Below are 25,804 nucleotides of genomic sequence, written 5' to 3'. Positions count from 1 at the left end.
GTGCAAAGTGAAAAGAGAGGGAGCCATTCAAGCATTCCCAAAGATTCAGTAAATAGTTGCATTCTACTCGAATTCCTTTTCTGGGAACACTCAGCGGTTTGTTTAGAGGGATGTTGACTGACAGTGAGAGTGTGGCAGAGTTTTGTTGTTGTTGTAGGTGCAGGTGAGCGAGCTAGCTGCAGCAGCTGCTAGCAGCCCAGTAAACAACTGTGTTTGTAATGTCATCACACGCTCCTCGCTTTCAGCGCTTCACACCGTAAACCCTGTAGGCTTGATTATAAAGTTTAACCACACTTTAACGCACAACAACACTGAGGAAAAAAACAGCAGGTAAACCTCAATTAAGACTTCAGAGTGTCACTTTCTACCCGTAGCGCTGCAGCAGAAGAAGAGAACACAAAGAGCCCACAAGCCTGTGATGCCACCCCTGTGAATATGGGGATGCTGGGTGGTGGGGGAGAAACTTTGCTATCCTGGAGGTGGATGTTGCCTCATGTCTCTTTGTGTGTTTGGTGTGTCCCCCCGGTTGGGAGCGTAGTGGGTAGACATGAGGGCTGCGGTGGCAAGACTGTGAATGTGTGTGTTTGTCTACCTGTCTGTGTGAGCATGTGTCTGTGTGTGTGTGTGTGTGTGTGTGTGTGTGTGTGTGTGTGTGTGTGTGTGTTATTGAAAAGAAGGACAAGTAAGAGGAAGAGAAGAAACCATGAAGACAGAGACACCTGAGAGGCTCGTCTTTCATCCCAGACTCATCATCTACTGATCCTCACCCCTTTCTCCCTCCTTCCTCCCCCACTCAGCCAATTTCTTCAGTTTCCCTTTAACAGGCCATGAGCTTCAGACATTTTTTTTTCATTTTTTTAAAAGCACACATACAGACCTGACTTATGTAGGTAATGACACCTCAGTGAGCTATTGGTTTTTCCTCGGCCTTCTGTGTGTTTTTTCTTTCCTCCTGTCACCCTCCCTCCCCCCACCTTTCTTCAAGCATTGCCTTCCCTCTCTTTCTCTCCTTTACTCCCGCAAGGCCTCTTGCCCCCCCATCCCCTCCTCCCTCTTTTTCTCTCTCTCTTTTTTCCTGTAGTGTCAGACACAGATTTATTCTGCTTGTGATGCGTGTAGAGTAGAGGAGTGTGAGTGAGCAGGGAAGGGGTGGAGTAGGGTCAGCAGAGGGGGAGGTGTGTGTGTACAATAAGAGATAAGATCATGGCTCCCTAGGGGCTTGTTTGGCCCTGTACCCGATCCATCAAACACTCGCTCCAAGTGCCAAGGTCAACTCTAATGAGCATTTTCTGGGGTCTTATTCTCAGCACCGAGCGGCCCCCAACTCACGCACGCACACACATTCGCCCGACCTGGATGTGCGCGCATGCTTTCTAAGCACACCTTGGACATACCTGCTTAGCTGTGGGATGGATGTTTGTGACAGGAAATATAGCATGCTTGCATGCATCCCAACAGGTATTTTACGCAGAAATCAGGCATCCCTGCAGGAGGGCAGGTGCACATGGGAGCGGGGAAGGGATGAGTGATCCATGTATGGTGTGAACTGTGGCAGGTGCATCCAACTTCAGTATTTTTTCCCAATACGTCTGTAGCATCAGCCATCAAACCTGTCAAGTATAGGAAGAGGACACTGGATGATTGGTCTCATTCTTGTTTACTCCTTTTACTTGTTTTACTCAGGTAAAGGTCTTCAATAGATGACTGCGCAAAGACATCATCCACCTTCCTTAACACTGTTCTTTTAATTTTATTAGTAGCTCTAAGATTATAAAAAAACCCATCTGATTCCACACTGACTTTCATTTGTTTGGTCGAATAGATGCTATATGATGACACAGAATTAAATATTCAAATTTAAAAAAATGTTCTCAGTCTGTGGCACTAAAACTTAGTCATTATATTGCCACAAGTACTGAAAAAACTTAAAATAAAGCCCATACCTCTAGTCCAATCATTTCATCTGCTATGACTTTTCAGATGTGATGCCTGGAAATAGCCTCACACTCATTTGCACAACTGTTTCCCTTACTTTCTGCATCCCCAGGTTGGCCGCGCGCTCAGAAAAAATAAAAAATGGTCCACTGCGCCAGGCAGGTGGGCTTTTAGTAGAAAGAGTCCCTCATCATCCCCTCATCACGTGCTGATGTGCCAAAAGTTGTTAGGGTTTGAAGGCTCGCGGAGTGTGGGTGTGCGGCGGAGCATGTGGAGCATACTAATGAAGCAATAAAAGTGACGGCGGGAGGGGTGAGGGTGGGGGTTGGAGGCATGTTGGAGGGGAAGGTAGTGGCGAGTGGAGAATTGGGAGTCGCTGACAGGAGGTGTGATAATTGAGATGTTGCGACCCCACATATTACCTGCATATTGGCCAAATTAGGAAGCAGGGAGTTTAAGGACAGGACAGAGAGCTGGAGACCCCCCACAGTGATCCACCTTGTGTGTGTGTGTGTGTGTGTGTGTGTGTGTGTGTGTGTGTGTGTGTGTGTGTGTGTGTGTGTGTGTGTGTGCAAAAGTAGAAGAGAGTCTGACATTTTTTTAGTAACTTCTGGTTAGTTAGTATGAAAAAAGTATTTGAGTTTGAGTTTGTAGTCATGGAATTAAAATGTAAGCTAGGTTAATTAGATGTGCTGTCATGGTATAAGAGCATTGATGACAACTGTGATATTCAAAAAATGAAGTATTGACATAATGTTAATATTCCAGTGGGAACAGCTATCTGGTTGAATTTGCACAGTTAGAGATGCGCGCAAATTTTGTAAGTGTACGGTAATTAATTTGCCAGCAAAGTTAAAAGTGAATTTTTCATCATTTTTCATAAAACTAATTTTAAGTTGGAAAAACTGAGAAGTTCTTCTGTACTTCTGAGGGTTTTTCTCTTGGAAAATCTTCTAAAATACTTATATGTTTTGTCATTATGTATTAAATAATGTTTATTTAACATACTGGAAACAGCTTGTTGATTAAAGACTGAGCAATAGAAGATAACACAGTTTCTTTAGAGTATACAATTCGTCTTCCAATTTAAAGCTATATGACCACATCAAAGTGCTCCTCAGACCATCTACAAGACATGTTAATTAACTTACCAAAGATGTCCTAAAACTACTAATAAATATAAAACAATGTAAGGCCAAAAACAACAACATCTAATAAAACAGAATAAGAATACTTTTTGGTGGTTAGGACCGTTGTTGGGACAAAATGATTACGTAGGTCTCTGGAAAGCCATAATAGGAATGTTCGAACTTCTCTGACATTACAAGATAATGATGAAATAACTAAAATAGTTTGCAGGACCCAACGTAATCCATCTCCTGGTGAAGCACATCAGGTACTTTAACAGGTTTCTACAGCATCTTGTCAAGCACTGGGTTTTAATTACTTGTGCATATGCTCATTTGTGTGTGTCTCTCTGTGGAGGGGCTTGTCCTGAGTGACAATCATGATGTGATTCATGGATGAAGCACGGCCTCTTCAGCGCCCCCATTTCCCCACACGGAGGGAAAAGGCCAAGGGCCCGACCCGCCTGTGTGTTCCCTGGCGGGACAGGGGGTAGGGGTGTGAACCTGGACCTTCTGCCTCTCCTGAAGGTGCAGTAGCTGGAGCCGAATGTCTCCACCGGCTCTCCACCAGCTTGTGTGTGTCTCCCTGTGGCAGCTGCAGGAGACCCCCTGCTCAATGTGAACCCACCAATATACCATCACTCAGAAGGAGACTACACGACAGATTAACATTGAACTATGACACAAATACATGTGGAAAACCAGCCTCTCTGACTACTACTGGCACATGTTTGGCTGCTGGAATGCACTAATCCCTGGTTCCACTTGCACAGAAGTGAAACTTTCCTGCTTTTCTCTGCGTTAGATCAATGTAAATGTGCACTTTTTGAACAAAACAAGCTATTTGAAGACATCGCCTCAGGCTCCGGCAAATTTACATGAGCATTTTTAAAACTTTGTATGGAACTTCTCGAGCTTTGCACTTAATGGGCAAAAAATAGGGGGGATAATTATTATTGCACTAGTTTGGGAAGTGTTACAGGTGATTCTGTCAAAATAGAAAAGAAAGGTGTTTAAATAATATTTGTCATTGCTTAGTGAAAACCTATTTTCAATTAATTGTTTTAGGATGTACATTAAATAATACATTAGATTTGTTACTAATCTCTACTTTGAGTGACTTGATTGCATTTTTTTCTGCCAAGCACAGGAACAAAAAGTGTAGACCGGCTGTGTCTACACTTAGACGGTATTTGCTGTTTAAAAACAGCTACGGAGGCTTACAAATCAAATGTAGGCAGAACTGGCTGCATGTCGGCTAATAAGGAACAACATGAAATAGAGATAACATTAGATCCAAAGTTTGTGTATAAATGAGCACCATGAAGTGAATTACAAGAAATGACCATTTTAAGCAAGTAGGTGTAGTGCTAACGCAGATGTTAGCAAGCTTGGTTAGCAAGGGGCAGATGGTCTGGGTAAGTAACATAGAATTTTATTTTATTTTTAAAAGAGAGAGCGCAAGAGAGACTCTAATGACTAAAATTGGAGCACAGATTTCTTAGAAAGGTTTATTTTAATTTTTTTTGCAGTTTACTAACAACACAAAGTTGAAAATTCCAGTTTGGTGCCTGGAATTCGCATAACATTTTCACCCTCACTAACTCCTGAGTATTGCATAACAATAAGCCTTAATATAGCTTCAGAATTTGTAAGAATATTAAGACTTTTTTAAAAAAAAATATCAGGCTGTAAACATGCTTATTTCTGCTATAAAGTTAGGCCTTTTCTTCTTATTTTGGACATGCCCCAAATTGTACAACTATTAGCTGGACATCTTTAAATGTTTTTCTGATATGTACAATTGCACATTAGAGCCGGACCCAATAACTGCATTGTTTGGATCTTCCTCTTCCCTTTTACACCTCAGCCCTGCTGCACAAACTACAGTTTTGTTCGGAATGGTATTGCTAAGAAAATGATCTTGACTCTCTGGAAGTCTGACACTGTACCTCAATTCAAAATGTGGCAAACAGAACTGACTCCTCTACTGCACATGGAGAGGATTAGGTGTACATTAGAGGACAAACTTAGTAAGTTAGTAATGTGTGGCAACCTTTTTTAGATCATGTATTAAAACAAAGTTCTCTTTGATCAATCACAAATAACTCAGTCTACCACCCTAGTGTTCTACTTCTGTTTATTGCCAGTGTTGAAGTAGTGTTTTTGTTGCTGCTGTGTAACCTTTTACCTTATTTGTGTGTTTTTGCCCTTGCTGTTGTGTTGTCTGATTGTTTTTTCTCCCTTATATCAAAAATCTTAATAAACATAAAGTTAGGCATTTTAACATGCTATTGGAGCCAGCCACTTGAGGAACTACAGTTTTTGACACATCAGTGTTGGGTGTATTTTTCAGCCCATGCTCATTAAGTTGATTATCTTTGTTTCTTTTTCTCTGGCATATTGGACATTTTGGTCTAAAAAGATTTGTTTTGACAAGATTTTACATCCAATAAGATTGCTTAATACAAAGTCATTGCCTGCACTGTATTTGGTTTGCTACTGTCATGTTGTGTATCATCAAAAAGCCAACTCCTTCTACACATTCTCATCATTTACGCCACAAATTATTGAAAAGAAGTAATCAGATTACTGCTTTTGCACAAAAAATACCTAGTCTGGCTTAGTGGAAAATCTTTTTTTATGAGTTACAGTTATCACTTACAAGAATGCAGGATTGTGGTTGAAAGAAATTTAGAGAATCTGAAACTTACTTTTAAAAGATAACGTGAAACAAAGTGTGTTCAGATACACTTTGATGACCCAACCATCTGCCTGCATCTCCTCCTCCCAGTAACATTTTATGGTTCTGTAACAACATCCTCATAATTCTGCTTTTGCTGTTGTTGACGCTTAGAAATCTGTCTGCCCTGTTATTTATGACTCATCGCTATCAAACACAAACACCTGGGAGGATTAACAACCAACTAAAGTGGTGATTAAAACAAAATATCAACAAAAGCACTAAAGGACAGAGCTCCTTAAACTTATGCGTCATGGTTTAGGTCCTCTCTCTGGGTCAAAGGCTGGGGAAAGTTGGCCCTTGCCTGAAAGAGCTGGCATTGCTCATGAGGGACAGCTATGATGAATGGTCGTAGGCCCTCGTCCTCCACCTCCCCAAACCCCTCTTCATTGGCTCCTCACTCACCTCTCTGCCTCTTGGCAACATCCCTCCATCGCCTCTTATCCTCTGACCAGATGTGTTCATTGAACTCTGTCAGGAATAATAAAACACTGGCTGCAAGAGGCATGCACACCGAGCCTACGGAGCAGGACGGGAGGGTAAGCTGCATAGTCAGATGCATGAACATGCAATGATGAAAGCTAATAGATCCAAATGAGGCATCCTAATTATTATAACGATCAATAGTGCAATGGTGTGATGCTAATGAGAAACACAACATACTGAAATTGTATTAAATGGTCATGTAATCACATTTGGATGTACTTTAACTTAAACATACCACGAAGACAACATCTCCTTTTTTTTTACCACATTTCTCTGCTAAACAAACTTCTCCACTCAAAACTGCCAAGAAAGGAGTGCTTCACTTAGCCACTTTGATAATGAATTAGCAAAATTTGATGATGACCAACAAATTAAGGTCATTACTTTGCTTGAAGAAAAAAAGAAAAATGGCTAAAATTGTGCAAACAAGTAGACGCGTGACCTGGTGTTTGCTGAACATGCTACGTCAGCATCGTGGACATTAAGCTGTCACGGATGTCTGTGACATTTGCTTTCACGGGAGAAGGAAAGTTTATGATGGTTTCCTCTAGTTGTGTGAGTCTCATTCGACAGAGTATAGCAGAAGAAATGTCAAACACTGCTCATCCTGTATTGAACTCAAGTCTATTGATGGACGAAGAAGATGAAGAGAAACTGAGAAGGATGAAGGAGGAGGAGAAACTGTTTTTTTTTTTTTTTGTGGCTCTGATTTTGCTGCTCAGGAAGCCCTCCTGGGACAGAATCAAAACCCTTCCTCTTCTGATACCCTCTCACCACAGGCACCCGGTGACCACTCGCCCCCAGAGAGTGAGTCAGGATGAGAGGGAGGACGAGGAGAGGTGGCAAAGATGGAGGAAGGGCGAGCAGCACATTGATGGCTAGAGTGATGATTTCCTTCACACACAAATGCCCCCACTCATCCTTTCAACTCCACCCACCTCCCCATGGCCCCAGCCCTGCAGGCAACACATGCACACATGCACTATACCACACACACACACACACACACACACACACACACACACACACACACACACACACACACACACCATGGTTAGGCCTCCAATTAAATCAAAAGTGGTTTGTTTTTATTGGTCTTTTGCGCTGACAAGTGGGCTATCATTCTGACGGCTCTACCTGTCAGTGAGCAGCTGAAAATCCTCCGTTGACAATGCCCAATGCTTCCAATTAGGGGAGAATCAGACTCCTGGCGCGCTAGCCATCTTTCCTCTCACCCCCCCCCCCCCCCCCCGGCCCACCTTCCCTCCCTCTTTTCTTCTGCACTCGATCCCCTACCATTCCCCTCTTTCCCTCTCACTCTCCTCCGTAATATCTCCCTCCTCCTACCTTTCTCTTTCTCTCCAGGAGAAGGAGGTCTGTCTCCGCTGCAAATTACAGACACAAAACGAAGGTGGTGGCGGTGCAGGCGCTGGGAGCTGCCGGTCCAGGGCCCTGTCAGCATTAATGAGACGATGAAGGTTTATTTTGCCCGCATGCATGTGCTAAATTCTTTCTTGTGTGACAGCTGACTGGGAAATGTGAGTGTTAACCTTATAAAAGATTCAGCGGGTTCTCATTATTTTCTGTCAACTCCAGTACCTGATGCCGTTAAGGTGCATCATTTGCATCCCTGACTGGTCCGAGGTGCAGCACCAGCACCGGAGCAAGCTTTTTTTTGTTTCCTTTTTTCCCTCCTCCCCTCTTTTTTTAAACACTGTTTGTTTGTTTAAAGGAGTCATCTTTTTACATACATCCTCCTCGAAAGACGCGCTTTACTCGATGTTCCGAAACGATAGAGATGCCAAAGTTTATTCAAAGGCGACACACGTTTTTACAAAACATATCTAGATACATATTTAACACGTCTGCTCAATTGAGCGAGTAAATAAAATGTAGCACAATGTTTCCTCTTTTTCCTCCTCCTTGCAAAAGCATGGAAAGCTGAGAAGGCCCAGCAGGCATTATTAGTAGTAAAGCTTATGGACAGGAATCTAGTAATGCACAATGGGGGTGGGGGGTTAAAATAAAGCACATATCTGCAGATAGATTATTAACACTGACAAGTCAGTATGGACTATTATGATGAAACTGCACTTGGTGTCAGTTTATCATGTCTCAGGCTCTATGTAAACCCACTGAAGCTTCTGCACAAAAGACTGATCAGCATAAAATATTTACATCCATACTGGCCTTGAATAATCTGAATTAAATTGAACTGTACAGCTGTCATTCCAGCCAGAGAAAAAACAGTCTACACTTCAAAAAATAGCCCAAGGGTGCCAATTTTGTTTTCTAAGTGGAAGGCTGTTTAATGTGGGTCAATTATAAAGTATTATTAAACCAGGTGAGTGCTGCGGAGACAGGCAGCAACTGATCATTCAGTGTCCATTTCCTGAAAACATCCTTCCTTTAACATGGATCAATAACATCCTCCTACAAAGTCAGTGTATGTGTGTGTGCGTGTGTGTGTGTGTGTGTGTGTGTGTGTGCGCGTGTATGCGCGCGCGTGCGTGTGTCAGAAAAAGATCGTGAAAAAGGGAAAGTGTGTGTGTGTGTGTGTTTGTGTATCAACACCAGGTTAACAGTTGCACTGGCCCTCAAGTTCTGACCACTTCCTGAAGGGAAAAAAAAAACTCTACTTGACCACAGGGACACTTGCTCAAAACCAGCAGAAGCATGAGCCAAATCATTTCACTACACTACACACACAAGCACACACACACTTACAGTTACAGTCTATCTCCACTGTCTTCTGCCAAAAAACACATACTCCAGGATTTAGAAACTTAACCAACAGCCTAAAATGTTAAATTTAAACTCAAAAACACATTTAATTTTAAAACCAAGATGCTCATGTAGTCGATATTAGTGGTTTGTTTGATCCAAAAATGATTTAATGAGGGGAAAAAAGAGACATAAAATATCTTCTGTTTCCAGTGTTTTTCCAGTTTTATACTGATCTAAATGAATTAAGACACTCAAACATAAAATTTTGGCAAACTTGTAATTTTTTTAATGATTATTTTTAAAGTCACATTTAAAACAATTAAGAATTACAAACGGGTTATATATATATATATATATATATATATATATATATATATATATACTCATACATACATATATACATACATATACATACATATTATTTTTTACACATATGGACTGATTTTTTTACCCCCAGTTTTTATTATTATCATTATTATTTTAACTAATTAATTAAATTGTTGATTCATTGATTACCTACAAATTTATTGTTGTTTTTTTAAAAGGAGCTTTGGTTCCATTTCTAAATATTAATTTTAAATGTAATTATTGTGTTTTTCCCGACATTATGGGTCAAAAAATAAAAACACAATAATGAGCAACTCAAATTAAATTAAACATAAGAGGACTTTGGGGTTTTTTAAAGAAACAAACAGGAATAATTAAAGCTTCTTTAAGTTTTAAAGGCCACATGATGATCCCAAGCAGGAAGAAGTCGGTTTAATCACCTTATGATTAATTCACAACAACATCGCTGGAGCCTGTGGATGCATGGCACGGTAAGAATAAAGAGGGGAAGTTAAAAAAAAAATCGAGAAAGCACCAAACCACTGCTCCTTTCATGCACAAGCAGAGGAGAAAGAAACAGCTAAGTCAGGGTGGGTGTGTTGCCTTATATCTGTGTTGTCCCCGCCTCATATGTGACAGCTTGCAGCCGTGATGGGACCCCATGGGAGCGGGGAGCGGATTCACTAACCTGCCGGTGTCTGAGACCGACGCGCGCCTCCAATCTGGTGGTCACATGGGGTGGAAGATGAGGGGGGAGGGGGGGTGTGGGGTGTCGGTGATGATGGGAGGGGGGTTAGTTAGATTATTAGGGGCTGTCGAGGCCGTCGCACGGGGCAAACTGTTGTGCAGGATGGAGCTCAAGGCGCGCACACAATGGCATTTCACGCGTGTTAAGGTGAAAAGTGCGCACAATGGCACTTGAGGCGACTTGAAGTTTTGGCGTCACGCTGCTCGGAATATTGTGCATAATTACCAGCGACAATGAGATCATTATTATGCTCTAAATGATGACTGTTCACCCGCGAGACCAAGAAAAGAAAAGCAACTTTTAGTATGTTTATATATATATATATATATATATATATATATATATATATATATATATATATATATATATATATATATATATATGATGATTGTAAAGTTGCAACTTAAGGTAAATGAAAAAAATAAAATAAAATAAGATTTTAAAAACACAAAAAGGCCCACTTCAATTGATTTGAATTGAATTGAATAAATAAATAAATAGGGCTGTGTTTATAAAAATGCAAACAATAATTTTAATAACTATAATAATAACTTAATAATAATAATAATAATAATAATAATAATAATGTTGGCATTGCTCTAGACTAATAGTGCAATGTCAAAACCCACCAATCGTTGTAATCGAGGTTAAACCTGAAAATCCTACAAATAAAAAAAACTAACTAAAAGTAAAATTAGTGAGAGTAAAAAAAAACTAAATCGTTGAAGGGAAGAAAACTGTATAAATGGAATCTGTGGAGGTGGGAAACAAATCCAGTCAAAGAAAAGGAGTCGAGAAGAAAAACAGCGAGCCGCCCCACATAATAACCCCATTATAAGCCTCATCAATGATGTAATGAAAGCAAACAGTGTGAAAATTGCCTGTAAACAGTTGGATCTGAGTCTCCTGATGAATTCAGTGTCTCTTTTATCAAAGTGAGGATGAGCCAGGATGGGGGAGTCAGGGTGGGAGGCAGAGAGAGAGAGAGAGAGAGGGGGGGGGGGGGGGGGGGCGAGAGAGAGTGGGCGTGTGGGGAGGTCCACTTCCAGCTCCCCTCAACCAATGAAGGCTTGTCACAGGGGACTCACGTGGACGAGGCGCTCTTAAAACCTAGCTCCTGACTTTTCCTCAAGTTCAATTTTTTGGGATTCCCTCCCACCCCAACCACATCTCGTCAATTTACTTGCCAGATGTGACTGTTTAACCCAGTTTATCGTAGCTTTTTTTTATTTTTGCTTTTGCGTTGCGCATCTCATCGTCCTGCGTCCTCCGCTTCTTCCTCTTTTGCTGCTCTCTTTTCCTGCAGCAGCTCTCGGACGCTTCTCTCTCACACTCTACTGGGTTTCTTTTTTAAAAGATTTGTTTATTTATTAAAGGTTTGCCCGACCCCCTTGAAGGAATGCGAGCAGTTTGCCTCTGTCTTCCGCAAAGCCTCATGACCAGCTGCCCTGAAAACTGTCCCCCGGTCCCATCTCGGGGTTGACGCTGTCCCTGTCCATGGTGCTGAACAGCTTTTTCCCGAAGACGCCGTTGAGCTGCGGCTGCTGCTCCACAAATCCTCCGTATTTCTGGGAATTTTCGGGTACTGCAGGTGAGATGTCAGCAATGATCGCTTCATCTACCCGGAGAGGCTTCTGAACTCAAAACAGAAGGAGTTGATCCCGAAGGAAGCCAAACGAATCGATTGTGACTCCTACGGTTGATTTCAGAGAGACTCCTTCGACTCTCACGCGCTCTCTTTCTCTTTTATTTTTTTAGACTTTTCCGAAAGACGAACATTGGAATCATGGACCATTCGTGTAACTCATCTTAGCGTGGAAATATCTGGCCTAAAAATAACGACAAGCCGGCTGGGGGCGGGGGGACTGGAAGTAGCGGGTGAATTATCTTCATTTGTAGCATATCCAAAAATATTTGTGTTGATGCCGGAAAGGGGTCACTTCTATTCTGGATCAGCTGAGACTAAAACAACCCCTTCTGCCCTAAAATAAAAACTTGTCCTGAATACCAAATGTCAGTTTGAGGAGGTCTCATCAAGACAATGGAGGCGTCCGCCAATGGGTCCAGTTTTGGCATAGACTCTCTGCTGTCCCACAGGCCTGGGAGTCCGGTGTCCAAAGGGGACAGTCTGGTGGGAGAGTGCCGCTCCCCTCTGGAGTTCAGCCCCAGATCAGACGTGGAGAGCGGCTGTTCGTCGCCTCCGTCGCCGAGGAGGGAGTGCGTGGATGAGGTAGCCCAGAGGCAAGGTCACGGCGTCGGCCTACCACCGCACCTGCAACACGCGCAGATATCTGCTGGGTCGCAGCAGAGGACCGTGACCTCGTCGTTTCTCATCAGAGATATTCTCGCGGACTGTAAGCCTCTGGCTGCCTGCGCTCCTTACTCCAGCAATGGACAGCCGACTCAGGAGGCGGGGAGGCTGGCCTCGAAGATCGCGGACGACTTTATGGAGAAAATCCACAGCAACTCATCGTCAGACAGTGAATATAAAGGTAAGGGTGCCACACTGACTGCCTACTCTACAGAGGAGAATGGAGGCAAGCCTGCTGTACGTCATAATACATATTTGGCTCAAAACAAACAAACAAACAAACAAACAAACAAACAAACACACAAACAGACACACAAACAAGACAACATCAAAAAAAACAAAACAAAAAAAAAAACTTTTGGTAGTTAAAAATTCCACTGAATGAGTTTTTCAAATCTATATTTTAACACTTTAAAACCTTTACTTATTTCTTTATTCAGTTATTTATCTTGATTGATGTTTATGTTTGATTTATTGTTCTTCGCTTTTTATTTTGCATACGATAGTCATAAATAAAGTAAAAGGGTCATGTAAAGGTCTGGCACAAAATGTGTAAGCTAGTGTAATGTGGAAGAATATAGAGCATAAAGTTGGAACAACAACAGATCAGCTTTTCAAAATAAAGGCTAATTTGGATATTTTGGAGTGTTGACTGGTGATTAAAAATAAAATAAAAGTTCCGTTTTTAACGTCTTAAATTATTTCATGATAATCAATCTTTTTACTATAAAAACAAAAATCGAGGCATCTATTTTCTAATAAAATATGCAGACACAGGTGATCATACAAACATACTGCTCTTATGTGATTAGTAGCAGGTCACCGGAACGATGACCAACGATACGCAAAATATCGACGTGGAAATGAGTCGCGATTGGTTACCTCTGGATGGTGACAGACCAGAGCCTTTTATCAAGTTATTATAAATAAAAAACAAGACAAAACAAAAACGGCTGCCTGCCTGTACACGCAAACACGCGGGGTCCGCTTCAAGCTCTGCGTTAAGCAGAATATCCGTAAAGCATCTGTTGATGTCAGTGAGGCACGAATGGTAGAGATGACAGGGTCGCCTCCAGATAAATGCCATCAAGGGCCTCTCTGTTTCCAATCATGTCAGCCATAACAGACGTGCCACCTCCACTGACAGTTTAATGAAGCAGTGCCTGGAAAGAACTCCACCGCTGTGGGCTACAACAGGAAATACAAACAAAATCACACTTAATACACCTACAAACTATTATTATTATTATTATTATTATTATTATTATTATTATTATTATTATTATTATTATTATTATTATTATTATGTTTTCTCGCAAGCTATTCATTTAAACGTAAAGTCACTGATTTCTTCAACATTTTCCGCCCGTGCGCTCACGTGCATCACAGAGTGGATGCGACGCGCTGATTGATTGAAGAAGCCGCGGGTCCCAAGCGCGGCTCCCGCCACGGTAACTTTGATTTCCACGAATCCGCCTTCTGTAATATATCAGGGATTTGATGCAATTTGTCCCCGGCGCTAATCAGATTTGTAACCGCGCCCGGCCGCCCAGCTCTTGATTTCCACTCATGTCCACGGTGCTGTGAAGTTTCTCCGGTCGCGGTTGAAAGCTCGTCCTTTCCCTTGTGGCTCAATTAGGCGGATTATTGTGCTTCTTGAGACGACTCAACTATTCAAGTACCAAGATCTCTCGCCTTACTCGCTTCTATTGTTTTCTTCTTCTTTCTCTTCTTCTTCTATTTTATTTTATATTTTTTTAACTATCAGAGAATTAACTATAAGGACTACATATCAATGCTCGTCCTGACACGACACCACGTGTACAAAGAACAAAGGCTGTGGATCTGCTAACAGGAAAATATCAAATTGGAAGGGTGAATATTGGAATAGCTTTTCATAACAATTTAAGGCCAAATCAAACAGCTCTATAAGCCTATAGGCGCAGTTTCCAGTGGCGCGATTTCACTCGAAAATGACAGCTCTTCTAAAACGTAGATACAACTCATCGCTGGTTAAAAAATAAATTATAAAATATTTTCACATTAGAAATGTTTTTAAAATTGATTTTTTTATATCTGCAGATTAAACGGTGCACTTTGGAGCCCGCAGAAAGTGATTTTGTGTTGTGTTCATTTAAAAATGAAACTTTAAAAACAAAACAAGGCCTTCTGGTCAAAAGTTCGGCTTAATACACACACACACACACACACACACACACACACACACACACACACACACACACACACACACACAAACATATATGTATATATGTATATATCTGTATAGATATAGATATGTATTTTATTTCCAATCAAAATTTTCCAAAATAAGTTTTTGCTTCTTTTACACACAAAAAACAGAAAAATGTTGACAAATCCTTAAAGTCAAATTAATTTTTCTGTATTTTTGTGGTTTTCGTCTTCAAATCCTACATTAGGTAAGCGCAACGTAACAGGGCAAACCATTTATTCTGTTTGTGTTTACTGATAGTTGTTTGCCCTGTAGGACAGTCGTGCACAGATTTATTAGCCCCCTCTTCTTGTGGAGGCTGCACGCAAAAAATTTCTACTGTGTGCCGTGGGAGAGGCCTTAACTCTGGTTTCACTCTGTTTCTGTCAACCAGTGAAAGAGGAGGGAGACAGAGAGATCTCAAGCAGCAGAGACAGCCCTCAGGTCCGGCTGAAGAAGCCCAGGAAGGCCCGGACAGCCTTCACAGACCACCAGCTGGCCCAACTGGAGCGCAGTTTCGAGCGGCAGAAGTACCTGAGCGTCCAGGACCGCATGGAGCTGGCGGCCTCCCTCAACCTCACCGACACGCAGGTCAAGACCTGGTACCAGAACCGGAGGTAAAGACGCTGCTGTTTTCTAAAAGGGAGGGGGGTGGGGGTTAATCTCGTTTCTCACGGCCGACTCATGACCCGGGACGCCATGTTTTCCAACTGAAGGTGGCAAGATTTCACCTCATATCTGAGTGAATGCGGGACGACAACGAACCATTAACTTCGATTAGTGATCAGCCTGCCTTTTTCTATTAATTGATTTATTGTGTGGTCCATAAAATGTTAGAATAACTAAATATATCTGACATCTGATCCCAAATCATAAAAACAGCATTCACGTTTGAAGTAGAGGGACAAATTGCTTTATTATTTTTTTTATTTTTTTGTTGTTGTTCTTCTTATTAGATAAAAATTTCAGCTCTAACTTGTATACATCTACGGGAGCACTTACTGACTGGCAGCACTTCTGTGGATTAGTGCTGGATATTTGTATTTTATATACTCTTAAGAAACAATTAAAAGGACATCACATAATGGAGACGTGTCACTTGACCTCAAAAATATATATTTTCTATATCAGCTTTTCAAATACATTAGCAAAGCTGCACAGGAAACAAATGTAAAATAAATAAAAATACTTTTGGGTTCAGATAACTTTATTTATCTGCAGTCTGTCTCTGAGGCAGCTAAATGACATAAATATAAAAACAACACTTTGGACTATGAATAATGTATCATTGCATGTGTGCATATTAATAATTCAAACAAACTACTATATCTACTCAATTATCTTTAGTATGAATTATTCACCTGCATGGAGTGCACACTGGCAACCTAACAGACATCGCTGGGTGTGAATACATGTGGCAGGTTGGAGATTTTAGTGATTTTAGAAAGAAAAAAAACCTCACTTGAATGTTAATTGGATTCCAGGTAAACAGATGGGAGATATTTTGGTGTGTCAAACACGAGACACGTATTCAGATATACATATGCTCCACACTTAAAAAAAAAAGAAGCTAAAACCTAAAAACATCTTTTATCTCTTCCAGGACAAAGTGGAAGAGGCAGACGGCGGTAGGACTCGAGCTTCTGGCCGAAGCTGGAAACTACTCCGCCCTGCAGAGGATGTTCCCGTCCCCGTACTTCTACCCGCAGAGCCTGGTGTCCAACCTGGACCCCGGAGCTGCCCTCTATCTGTACAGAGGCCCATCGGCGCCCCCGCCGGCCCTGCAGAGACCCCTGGTTCCTCGGATCCTGCTCCACGGCCTGCAGGGGGCCAGCGAGCCGCCACCTCCTCCGCCTCCCCTGCCTCCTATGAGCGGCGTGCTTCCCCGGCCAGCTCAGCAGCGGTGAGCGGGCCCCTGCAGATATTATTTTTCCTTATTTTTATTATTATTATTTTTTTTTGGTTTTTCCTTCGCCGATCCTGGCAGCTTGGGACTCGTTAGAATAAACGAAACAAAGACAGAAAGAGTTTTAAAAAAACAAACCCCGAAGAAAACTAAGACTAAAACAAACTGTTCGGCCTTTAAATGGTGAAAACTGATCCACGATGAACCCAGACGGACGGACCTTTGTGACTGAGACCCCCGCTGCCTGTATGGAAGTTTTTTTTCTTTTTCTTTGTGTCTTTGGGGGCAGGAACTTTATTTATAACTTATTTATTTTTCAATATGAATCAAAGCATCTAAGTTATGTATTTATTTGAACCCAATTACAGTATTCAGTGTTTTTCTCAAAAAACAGATACACTGCATTTGTCGGTGGCACTTTGACCTTCATTCCAATGCTAATTAGACCTTTATTATTATTATTATTATTATTATTATTATTATTATTATTATTATTATTAAAAAGGTGGAAACGAACAACCACCCCTGTAATCTGAATAATAGCTTATTTGAAGAGCTAACGGAACAATGAAGGGATTTTCTTTCTATTTTCGTTGATTTTCTAGGTTGTCATTGATTTTTCTTTACACGTGAAGCCGTCATGAACCTGTAAATAAGAATATTTTGCATTTTAACCTAAAAAGACTGATTTTAAAAGAAAACTTTTCCCGTTTGTTTGATCTGTTACTGCGTCTCTTTCAGACCACGGTGATCCAGTATAACATAATCGGCTAGATTAGCCATCAGAAATTATACAGAAAAAAAAACACACAAAAAAAACAAAAACACATATTGTCTGAGAAAGGATGGACTACCTGCCCGGACCCACGTGTAGGCACATATACAGGAGAGATATGGAAAGAAAAGAAAGAAATCTATAAAAGTCTTTTTCTTGTTCTTAGTTGAAGTTTTTAGCTGAGTAAAGTTGTCAAGTAATTTATTTAAAAGCTGTTTGATCCCCGCAGAGGGGAAGGCAATCACCTCAGTGATTATTCATTTTGTATTTTTTTCGATAAATGATTGGACTCGGGTCCGCATACAGGTGTAACCGCCTGTTGATTTGCTATAGATGTATTTGAACATTGTGGATTACTTATGTTACTTCATATGAAACCCGTGATAACCCTTAATTGTTAATACTCTCCTTTGGTGAAAAAAATGTATATTGCAGATATCAAACTTGTGGAGTGGTTCTCGTATATCTCCTGGATCGTTTTTAATTATATATTTTTTAATTATTATTATTATTATTATTATTATTATTATTATTATTATTATTATTATTAATAATAATAAAAATTTCGTTCCTCTAGCTTTCCCCCAAATTATCTCCCCAATTTCGTGAAGTTCTGTTTTTTCTTCTTTTTCTTTTTTCTGGTGAAATTCACAGCAAAAGTTGGACAGAAAAAAAGGGGGGATTTGATGTAAAAGAGAATTACTTTTATAAATGTGGAAATAAAAGTCTTTCATTTAATCAAGTGGCTGCTTGAGTGTGTGACGGGAGGGCTTTTCAGGTGGAATCAACACGTGGACGCGGGGCATCACGCAGAAGAAGCTACACGAGGTGGACAAAAACAGCAGCAACACTTGGTGCAGTCTGATGCAGCCATGAAGCTCTGATTTTTTGGGGGATCGTGTTGTGCTGAATTAGCTTCTTTTTTTGGGGGGGGGGGGGGGGGTACTCTTTATTTCGGATTGCGCTGTGTACACATGCTCCGTTTTTTTGTTTGTTTGTTTTTTTTAAAAAAACGTATTACCCGCTTACATAGCAAAAAGTATCTTTAAACAAATACAGCTTATTTAAACAGCAAAAAAATTATTTTGACTATTTTTTTTTAATTTGGCATTTTTAAAAAAACGAAAATAGAAATCTGGATATTAGCAAATTTAAATAATCATAGAAGAAGAAGAATTTTGTATGAGCAGTATGAAGGTATGAGCAGAGTCCTGTTTGATGTTTAGCGAAACGTCAGTGGGATTTATTAAAAAGACATTTTAAGGAATGTCAGTGTTATTGAGCAAAAGTTGGGGAGATGCATCCTGCTGCTTTAAATCACTTTACATGAAGAAGTTATAGGAAAAAACTGTCTATCCCTCCTCTGTTTGGTTTGGTGGTGTTGATTTTAATTAATGGAAAGGTGGACAGTTGTCACTTTTTCTAATCTTTAAAAAAAAAAAAGCAGACGTCTCTGGAAATGTTAGTGCGGTTTTTTCCACTTAATATTATTATTAGTTGCGCTCATCGGGTGTTTCGTTTCCTTTTTTGACAGCAAAGGGCTTTACAGATAATTAAACAAAAGGAACAAAAGCGCACGCGGACAGTGCACACACATACACACACACACACACACACACACACACACATTCAAAAGTGCAATCAAAGATCAATTCCAGCTAATGTCTTTAAAGGAGGGCCAACAAAGCAGAAGGGTATTCTGTCCAAAATGGAGCCCCTGTCTCCTGCCATCCTCCCTCCCTTCCTCCCTCTCGCTTTCTCTCTCTCATTCCCACTTTTCTAAATTAACAGCAGCGACTCCAATTCGTTTTCCATAAACAATGCAGGAGATGAAATATTAATGTCATGTGCGCAATTGTTTAAGTGCCTTAAATGATCCCCATTTGGAAATTGATTGTTTCCATCCTTCTTTTTTCCTTGAGGGTGCTGGATGCGCGCTCCTCTGCCAAACGGCTCCAACAGCTGGTGACCGGGCTGGAGCTGACTGCAGACCGGGGATCAGCGTGGGGACAGCTGGTCAGCGGCTCCACCACAACTACCACCACAACCCCTCCCTTCATCCTTACAAATTTCAATCAGCCACCCATGCACCAACCCCACTCTCATCCTCCAAGTCTGTGTGGACCCAAGTTATTCGGCCATGGCGCTTTGGGGGTTAAAGGAGTTCAGGCTGACGGACACGACTTGGCATGTAGGATGTTAACGATTAGACAAAAGACTTTAATAGGTTTTAATTGAAAGTCGATAATGGGTTTGATAGCCAGCTCCCCCTGCTGTCCTCCACGCAAGGCACCTGTTATCTGGGGGCTCCACTTAGTGGCTGACCATGCCGTGAAATATCAGACTGACGGCCCGATAACGTGCGCTTTCATGATGCGTAAAATTGCATTAAAAATACAGTTAGCCGGCCCGGCGGGTTTTGACGACTAGGAAAGTGAAGAGAATGAGAAAAAAATCACCTCCCAACTTGCCAAAAGATCATTAGTCCCATCACAAGGATCCGTGACCGATTCAGTTAACAACGAGACATTTTTGGGGGGGAGGGAAAAAAAGGTGGTGGTGGTGGGGGGTATACTTGCAAAGTGCACAGCTGATTATATAAGCAAAAGCCCCCGTGAGTCTTGTTGGATGACTCGGAGATTTTTTGTTCTATTCTTTGCATGTGAAAGGCTGGTGGTAAATCCCCCGGCTCTTACCGTGGATTGTCCCGGGCTCAGGGTTAATGAAGTGCGGATGGAGTCTCGTTGAGCTCCCGACTGACATTAAAAAAAAAAAAAAAAAAAAAGGCTTAAACCCAAAAGATCAGTGACTCTGCCTAATCCCACGGACCCCACTAATAATATTAATTCAAAAGAAAAAAAAGTAAACAAAAGAAACCATCAACCTTTTGATGAAATTAAGAGACAATCAAAGCGTAATTTGCATTATGCTCGTAATGTGAAAGCTTTTATATTTCCTTTTATTTCTTTCAGTGGACCAATGAGGCACATGTGCAGCTTGCAGTAAGACTGTTGCGATGCACTGCCAGCGTTTTGTTTTTTTAAAAAAGAAAAAAAAATCCGCGAGGGAAGATGAAAAATAGATCAATTAAAATGTTCAAGAAACGCATGGCCTAATTTGCCGTGTTTCCCCCCCTCGAACAATAGCCATAAAAGAAAAGCTCTAATTTTACAGTTTCGTGCGCACAAGCGAAATGTGCTTTCATTTGGGCCATTATATCTGCGCTCAGTCAGATAAGAAATTATATCAATTTATCCCCACATCCCTAAAGTCTCCATCCCACATGCTATGTGCATTTGGGTCATTTTGGAATAACGTTTGAAGCCATCATAGCACACAAGTGTTTCAAAACAAAGCAAAATCGCTTTATTACACACAGATCCTCATGTGTGTAATAATCCAAACACAGTGTTTGACTTTGGTTGTTAAAAACAAAGAATGTTAAAGATTTTTCTGCCAGTTTTTCCACAAAGGGTGGTGTTTTAAACCTGTTCTTTGGAACATAAAAGAGAAATTAGAAATCTAAAAATATATATTTGTATCTCTCCAAAAACATGGCAAACTAGTCTATTATATAAAAATATAAAAGACTCATAATGCTTTAGTCTTCACAGCAAAAATATAAATGAACCAAAGCTTGACGCAGGGATCTTTTATGTGTGTTGCTTCAGTATAAAAAGCAAGCAAAACGAGGCACACTTTAGCCTGAGCTAGTCCTCGCTTCCATGCAGAGTCACCCACGACTTCATTCACTCCACTAAAATTTCCTTTGGCCCAATAGCTGAAGAGAAAGGAGAGGTTATCTTTAAAATAATCTGACACAGCAATGAACAGAGACGCTTAAAAAGATGAAGAACATGATGAAGTATCAGTAAGTGTAAAGAGGGAGTGAGAAAGAGTAAAAGGAGAGCAGCAGCCTCCCAGTTAGAGATCCGCTCCTTGCCTGGACGTACAGAGGGCCGTGAGGAGGAATGAAAGCCTCGTGGAGTGGAGGGGAGATAACCCCACTAATCATTTCCCCAATATGACTGCGGAGAACTACAAACTTGGGTCAGGGGCGCGGGGATTGACATCCCAATCTCAGCAAATAATGAAAGCTTTCCTCTCGGATCACAAGGAGGGTTAGGGAGGAAGAGAGGAGAGGAGAACTGGGGGATCGACTCAGTGAAGACGCACACACAGTCTACAGTTGAAACATCTAATTTCTGTATTTTCTTCCACTGGACTGCAGAGGAGAAAGAATATCTCACACATGCCAATATGTTGACTGAAACTGGCATATGTTGTAGTTTTAGGACGATACATTCTGGCATTGTTAAAACCACCAAGAACTTCAGTACCACTGATAAAAACTGACTGAAAGTGTATTTAAAAAACCTTCCTTCTCTATTTTTTTTTCACTAAAATTGGATGAAGCTTAGAAAATAAGTTAAAGATACAGAAATTTATTGATCCAGCAATAGGCTAATATCAGCCAGTTAGCATACAGGATGATGTTTAATGTTGCGAAGCATCAATTTCGCAATCACTATACACCAGGAACTCCAAATCTTGTCTTCCAAATCTAGTATGAAAAAAGGGGGAGAGACTTTTTAGACGTCCTTGTTTCGTTGTCAAAAAAAAAAAAAGAGATAAATAGCAACAAAGCTGTATCCACATTAGGTATCAGCTAAATTGTCATTTTAAACATCGTCATTGGTATCAGCCAAAGATTTCAGTCGTTAAAGCAACAGTAATGCAAACATTTTGGATCGTGTTATTTGAGTTAGGTCAGCAAAAGTTTCTTATTAATTAGTCTAGTGAAGGCTACCTAGCTTGCTAGCCAGCTATTAGTCCTAAAGTATGGTAATCAAAACGCAAGCTAATGTTTTACTAAAGTACTGCTGGTAAGAGATCAATAAATTGCCTTGTTTCCAGCATTATTATAATAGCTAAATTACCATTATTTGATAATGTTACATATCCTTCACTGGTTAGTCAGCAAAACAAACAAAAACAAAACAAAAAGGTCGCTAACACACAAAAAATGGTTTCGTGTGATGTACAAAAAAAAAATCACAATCCTGATATTTTCAACTACGGTAAGCTCATAACTAAAGAGCTTTTTTCGAAAAAGAACCAAAAAAAATGTTCTTTAGCCTTTTCAGGACAACTTCCCACAACCTCTGGATGTTCTTGTGTTAAACATCCTGACTCAACAAGAAACAAGAAAAAAATGTACACAAGACAAATTAACAATGGCATGGTGGCAGTTTGATGGACGCTGTAGTTTTTTTGTGTTCACAAAGTAATTTTAGCTAAAGTTTATGTAACTCGTAAAAGCTTTCAAATAGTTTTTGAAAAGTCGTCTTTTCTTTTTTAGATTATGGAAACACCCACAATAATGCGACTGTTTCATTCACAAAGACCAATGAAAGAAGCGCTAAATCAGAGCTCACTGGGTAACAAAGGCTAGCGGGACAAAGGCAAGCCCGGGCATGGAGTCAACTCTTTCTAGCAGCTTTTAAATAAGCAGGATTAAATGAATTAACGGTAATGTTGCGTTCTATTTATTTCTTCTTGTCAACGTCTGCCAATTGAAAATATTACAGGAAATTTCTCCCATATCTTCAACTCTGAACAGTTTTCACCATACAGAGCTTTGTCTGAGTCGACACCTGAATCTGAATCTTTTGTTTTTAATTGTACACAAATAATCAATGCAAACTAGTTTCGAAATATGTTAAGCCTGTTGTCCTCTTAAAAGACAGATTCATTAGTTCATGACACACCCCAATAATAATAATAGCTAGCATTAACTTTATAGAGCTAGCTGTTATTATTATTTATTTATTTATTTATTCTGATAAATGCGGGAAAATGTTTGTAAACTCCTGATGCCAATTATGTTTCAGTTTAATATGATGTAGATTACACCCCCCCCCCCCCCCCCCAAAAAAAAAGCAGGGTTTTTGTATTCTATCAGTGTGAGACATTTCTTAAATGACAGTTTTTTGTTTTATTTTATTTTTTAATGTTTAACAAACTGTCCAGAAACCAGGGCCAGTCAAGTTTTAGAATATATTTCCACTTTTCCCATACAGTGTTTAAAGCCGTGTTGTTCTCAGCAGGGGTTGGTGTAAGCCACACTACTATCAGATGACGCCGATTATCCAATCAATACCTTGTTATGTCAGGCTTTTTCACCTGCCACACTGCCCTCTCTGCAACCACTCCGGTCAAACAACATGGCAAAAGGAGAAAAAAAAAAACAGCCCGAGGCCCTGACCCCCAACGGTCAGCAAGTGCTACAAATGCCTCTGGGACCAACAGTGAGTAAATCTTACACTGTTCAGTCTAGACAAAGACATTTGAGAAAATGGGAAATAAATAAATAAATAAAAAATAAATCAAAACAAATTATTGGTGGTCTTTCTATTTTTCAGCCTTGATATGTTACACGTCAGCAGGAAAACGCAAAATTAAAGAAAACGGATGCAGACAAATAAGAAATTCACTTGCCAGACAACAGGAGACATTTGCCATTTTCATATTTGTAAACTGGGAAGTTTCACGGTCCTGATTAGGTGGCAAAAATTTAATCACAACAGGTCAGACCTTTAAAAATATATTTTTTTCCTCTATCTAACAACCAAGGTCAGCAATCTCATAATAAAGCTGGTCCTTCAAATTCTGGAAAAGCAGCCTTTTTTTCCCCTCTTCAGCACAGCATAAATGTACTTATACATGTGGAAGAATGTGCACACTGTGGTTTGATTTGAAAGAGGGCTCAATCAGAGGGAACAGGCAGTTTCTTGCACACCCCAGTGGATCCTCTGGGTCACTGTCAGGGCCACAGGGAGGCCTCTCACCTCATAAACATAAAGGGAGGAGAGGCCATCAATAAGAGATGAGGAGTGGTATACATGTATTTTTCAGTGCTGCTTCTGTGTGATGTCTGGCAGTTCTCTCACATTCTGTCTCCTGGTGGAGGGCAGAGAGCAGAGCAAGACCACGCATTTTTTTTTTTTTTGAATTAGGCCTTTCTCACTCCCTGTCTGCGTGTCGAGGTGAGGACAAAGAAGTGGGTAAGTGAAGGGTGGAGGCAAAAAAAAGCCCCTCCAAAAAGTAGTATGTCGCTGGATAACAGGTACCCACCTTTGCCAGCGGGCTGATTGCTTCATTAGTGAAATGAGAGAGTTTGGAAACAGGGTAAATAGGAGAAATTCAGTCATCATGATCAAGTGTCTCACCTACAGGGTTTCTGTCATTAAGTCTTTAAAGATGCATTATAAAAATCACTGATCTGATACTGTTCGACCATCCAAATATATATAATGATGATGTGCGCCTAAAGCTAAAACAGAGAAAAGCAACAAAATGAAATCTACATCTAAGAGAACTAAATATGCCAAGCATGACGGTTTACAGGCTGGTATAGATCAGCTGATTTTTCTTCTTAGGATTTAGTCAGATTGACTCGAGTCGTGGCTGTGGATAAATTATGGGAAAGTTGCAGATGCGTCAAGGGAGCAACGGCGTGGTTTCAGTCAGGAATGGAAGTAATTGATGTCGCTTGCAGCCTACAGGGGAGTGAGCGAGCGAGCGAGCACACAACAATCGATTCGATCAGCGATGGCAGGCAAGGCTACTAGCACAGCCTTAGTTTGATTTGCATGTAAAAAGATCCCACTGATTTATTGTCATTATCAAAAGGCAGGCAGCTGTTAGGCTACTAATACAAGACTACCAGCACTGTCCCATTAGTGTTCAGCTCTATTCAACTGAGAGTAAACAAATTAACATCCATTTTATATCAGAGTTCAATAAACTTGAAAATACCCGGATGCTGTTTAAAAAGAACACTGAACAAAAGAACACAGAAAACATACCAAATGTATCATTTTAAGAAAAATAATATTGAATTTGATGGCAGTAAAGTTGGGACCATCCATGTTTAACATTGTATACATGGTAATAGATGCAGTCTAGCATTGTCTTGCTGAAATATGCAAATCCTTCCCTGTAAAAGACTCCAGCTGGATAAAATAGCCTCTATGCACCTTTCAGCAATGTTTGTGCCTTTCCAGATGTGCAAGGTGCCAGTTTCATAGGCACTACTGTACCCGCATGCCATCAGAGATGCAGGTTTTTTGAATAAGCGCTGATCAACCTGGATTGTCTCTCTCATTTTTTAGTCCAGAGAATCCAGTGCTCATGTTTTCCAAAAAGATATTCACATTTTGATTTGTCTGACCACAGAACAGTTTTCTTGATTGTCTGTTTTAAATGAGCTTTGGCACAGAGAACACGGTAGCCTTTCTTGATCATATTCACATATGTCTTCGTCTTTGTATGATCGAGCTTCAACCTGCATTTGTGGATGTCACAGGAACAATGCAGTGCTGACTAAAGGCCCTTGGGTCACAGGGATCCTTGTTCTTTGCGCACAGAGATTTCTTCAGATTCTTGGACTCTTTGATGCTATTATGTAGTGTCGATTATGAGAT

General features: G+C 40.6%; 1 protein-coding gene across 2 annotated transcripts; it reads left to right on the top strand.

Moving 5' to 3' along the window:
- The first annotated feature begins 11,158 nt into the window (after positions 1-11,158).
- barhl1b (BarH-like homeobox 1b) lies at positions 11,159-19,866 on the top strand. 2 transcript variants are annotated; one of them, XM_085279076.1, is made up of 5 exons: positions 11,159-11,684; positions 11,852-12,585; positions 15,029-15,251; positions 16,238-16,537; positions 19,238-19,866. In XM_085279076.1, exons 2-5 carry the CDS (start codon positions 12,135-12,137, stop codon positions 19,551-19,553), a joined length of 1,290 nt encoding a protein of 429 aa, XP_085135202.1. In that variant the 5' UTR covers positions 11,159-11,684; positions 11,852-12,134; the 3' UTR covers positions 19,554-19,866. The 2 variants fall into 2 exon arrangements, with proteins under 2 accessions (XP_085135202.1, XP_085135201.1); XM_085279075.1 differs by having other exon boundaries at positions 11,159-12,585.
- Positions 19,867-25,804: the final 5,938 nt, after the last annotated feature.

Source organism: Mchenga conophoros, linkage group LG7 (assembly GCF_057382185.1).
Source record: "Mchenga conophoros isolate Kocher_MC1m ecotype Shallow Benthic linkage group LG7, M_conophoros_male_GT1.1, whole genome shotgun sequence".
Taxonomy (NCBI): Eukaryota; Metazoa; Chordata; class Actinopteri; order Cichliformes; family Cichlidae; genus Mchenga; species Mchenga conophoros.
Note: the sequence above shows the minus strand (reverse complement) of the source record. Positions and strands in the feature narration are given on the sequence as shown.

Bases quoted from the DNA above. Each gene is read 5' to 3' on its own strand.
- barhl1b (XM_085279076.1), top strand. From the start codon at position 12,135: ATGGAGGCGTCCGCCAATGGGTCCAGTTTTGGCATAGACTCTCTGCTG. The intron at 12,586-15,028 runs GTAAGGGTGCCA...TCTGTCAACCAG, and splicing joins GTCAGACAGTGAATATAAAG to TGAAAGAGGAGGGAGACAGA. The intron at 15,252-16,237 runs GTAAAGACGCTG...TATCTCTTCCAG, and splicing joins ACCTGGTACCAGAACCGGAG to GACAAAGTGGAAGAGGCAGA.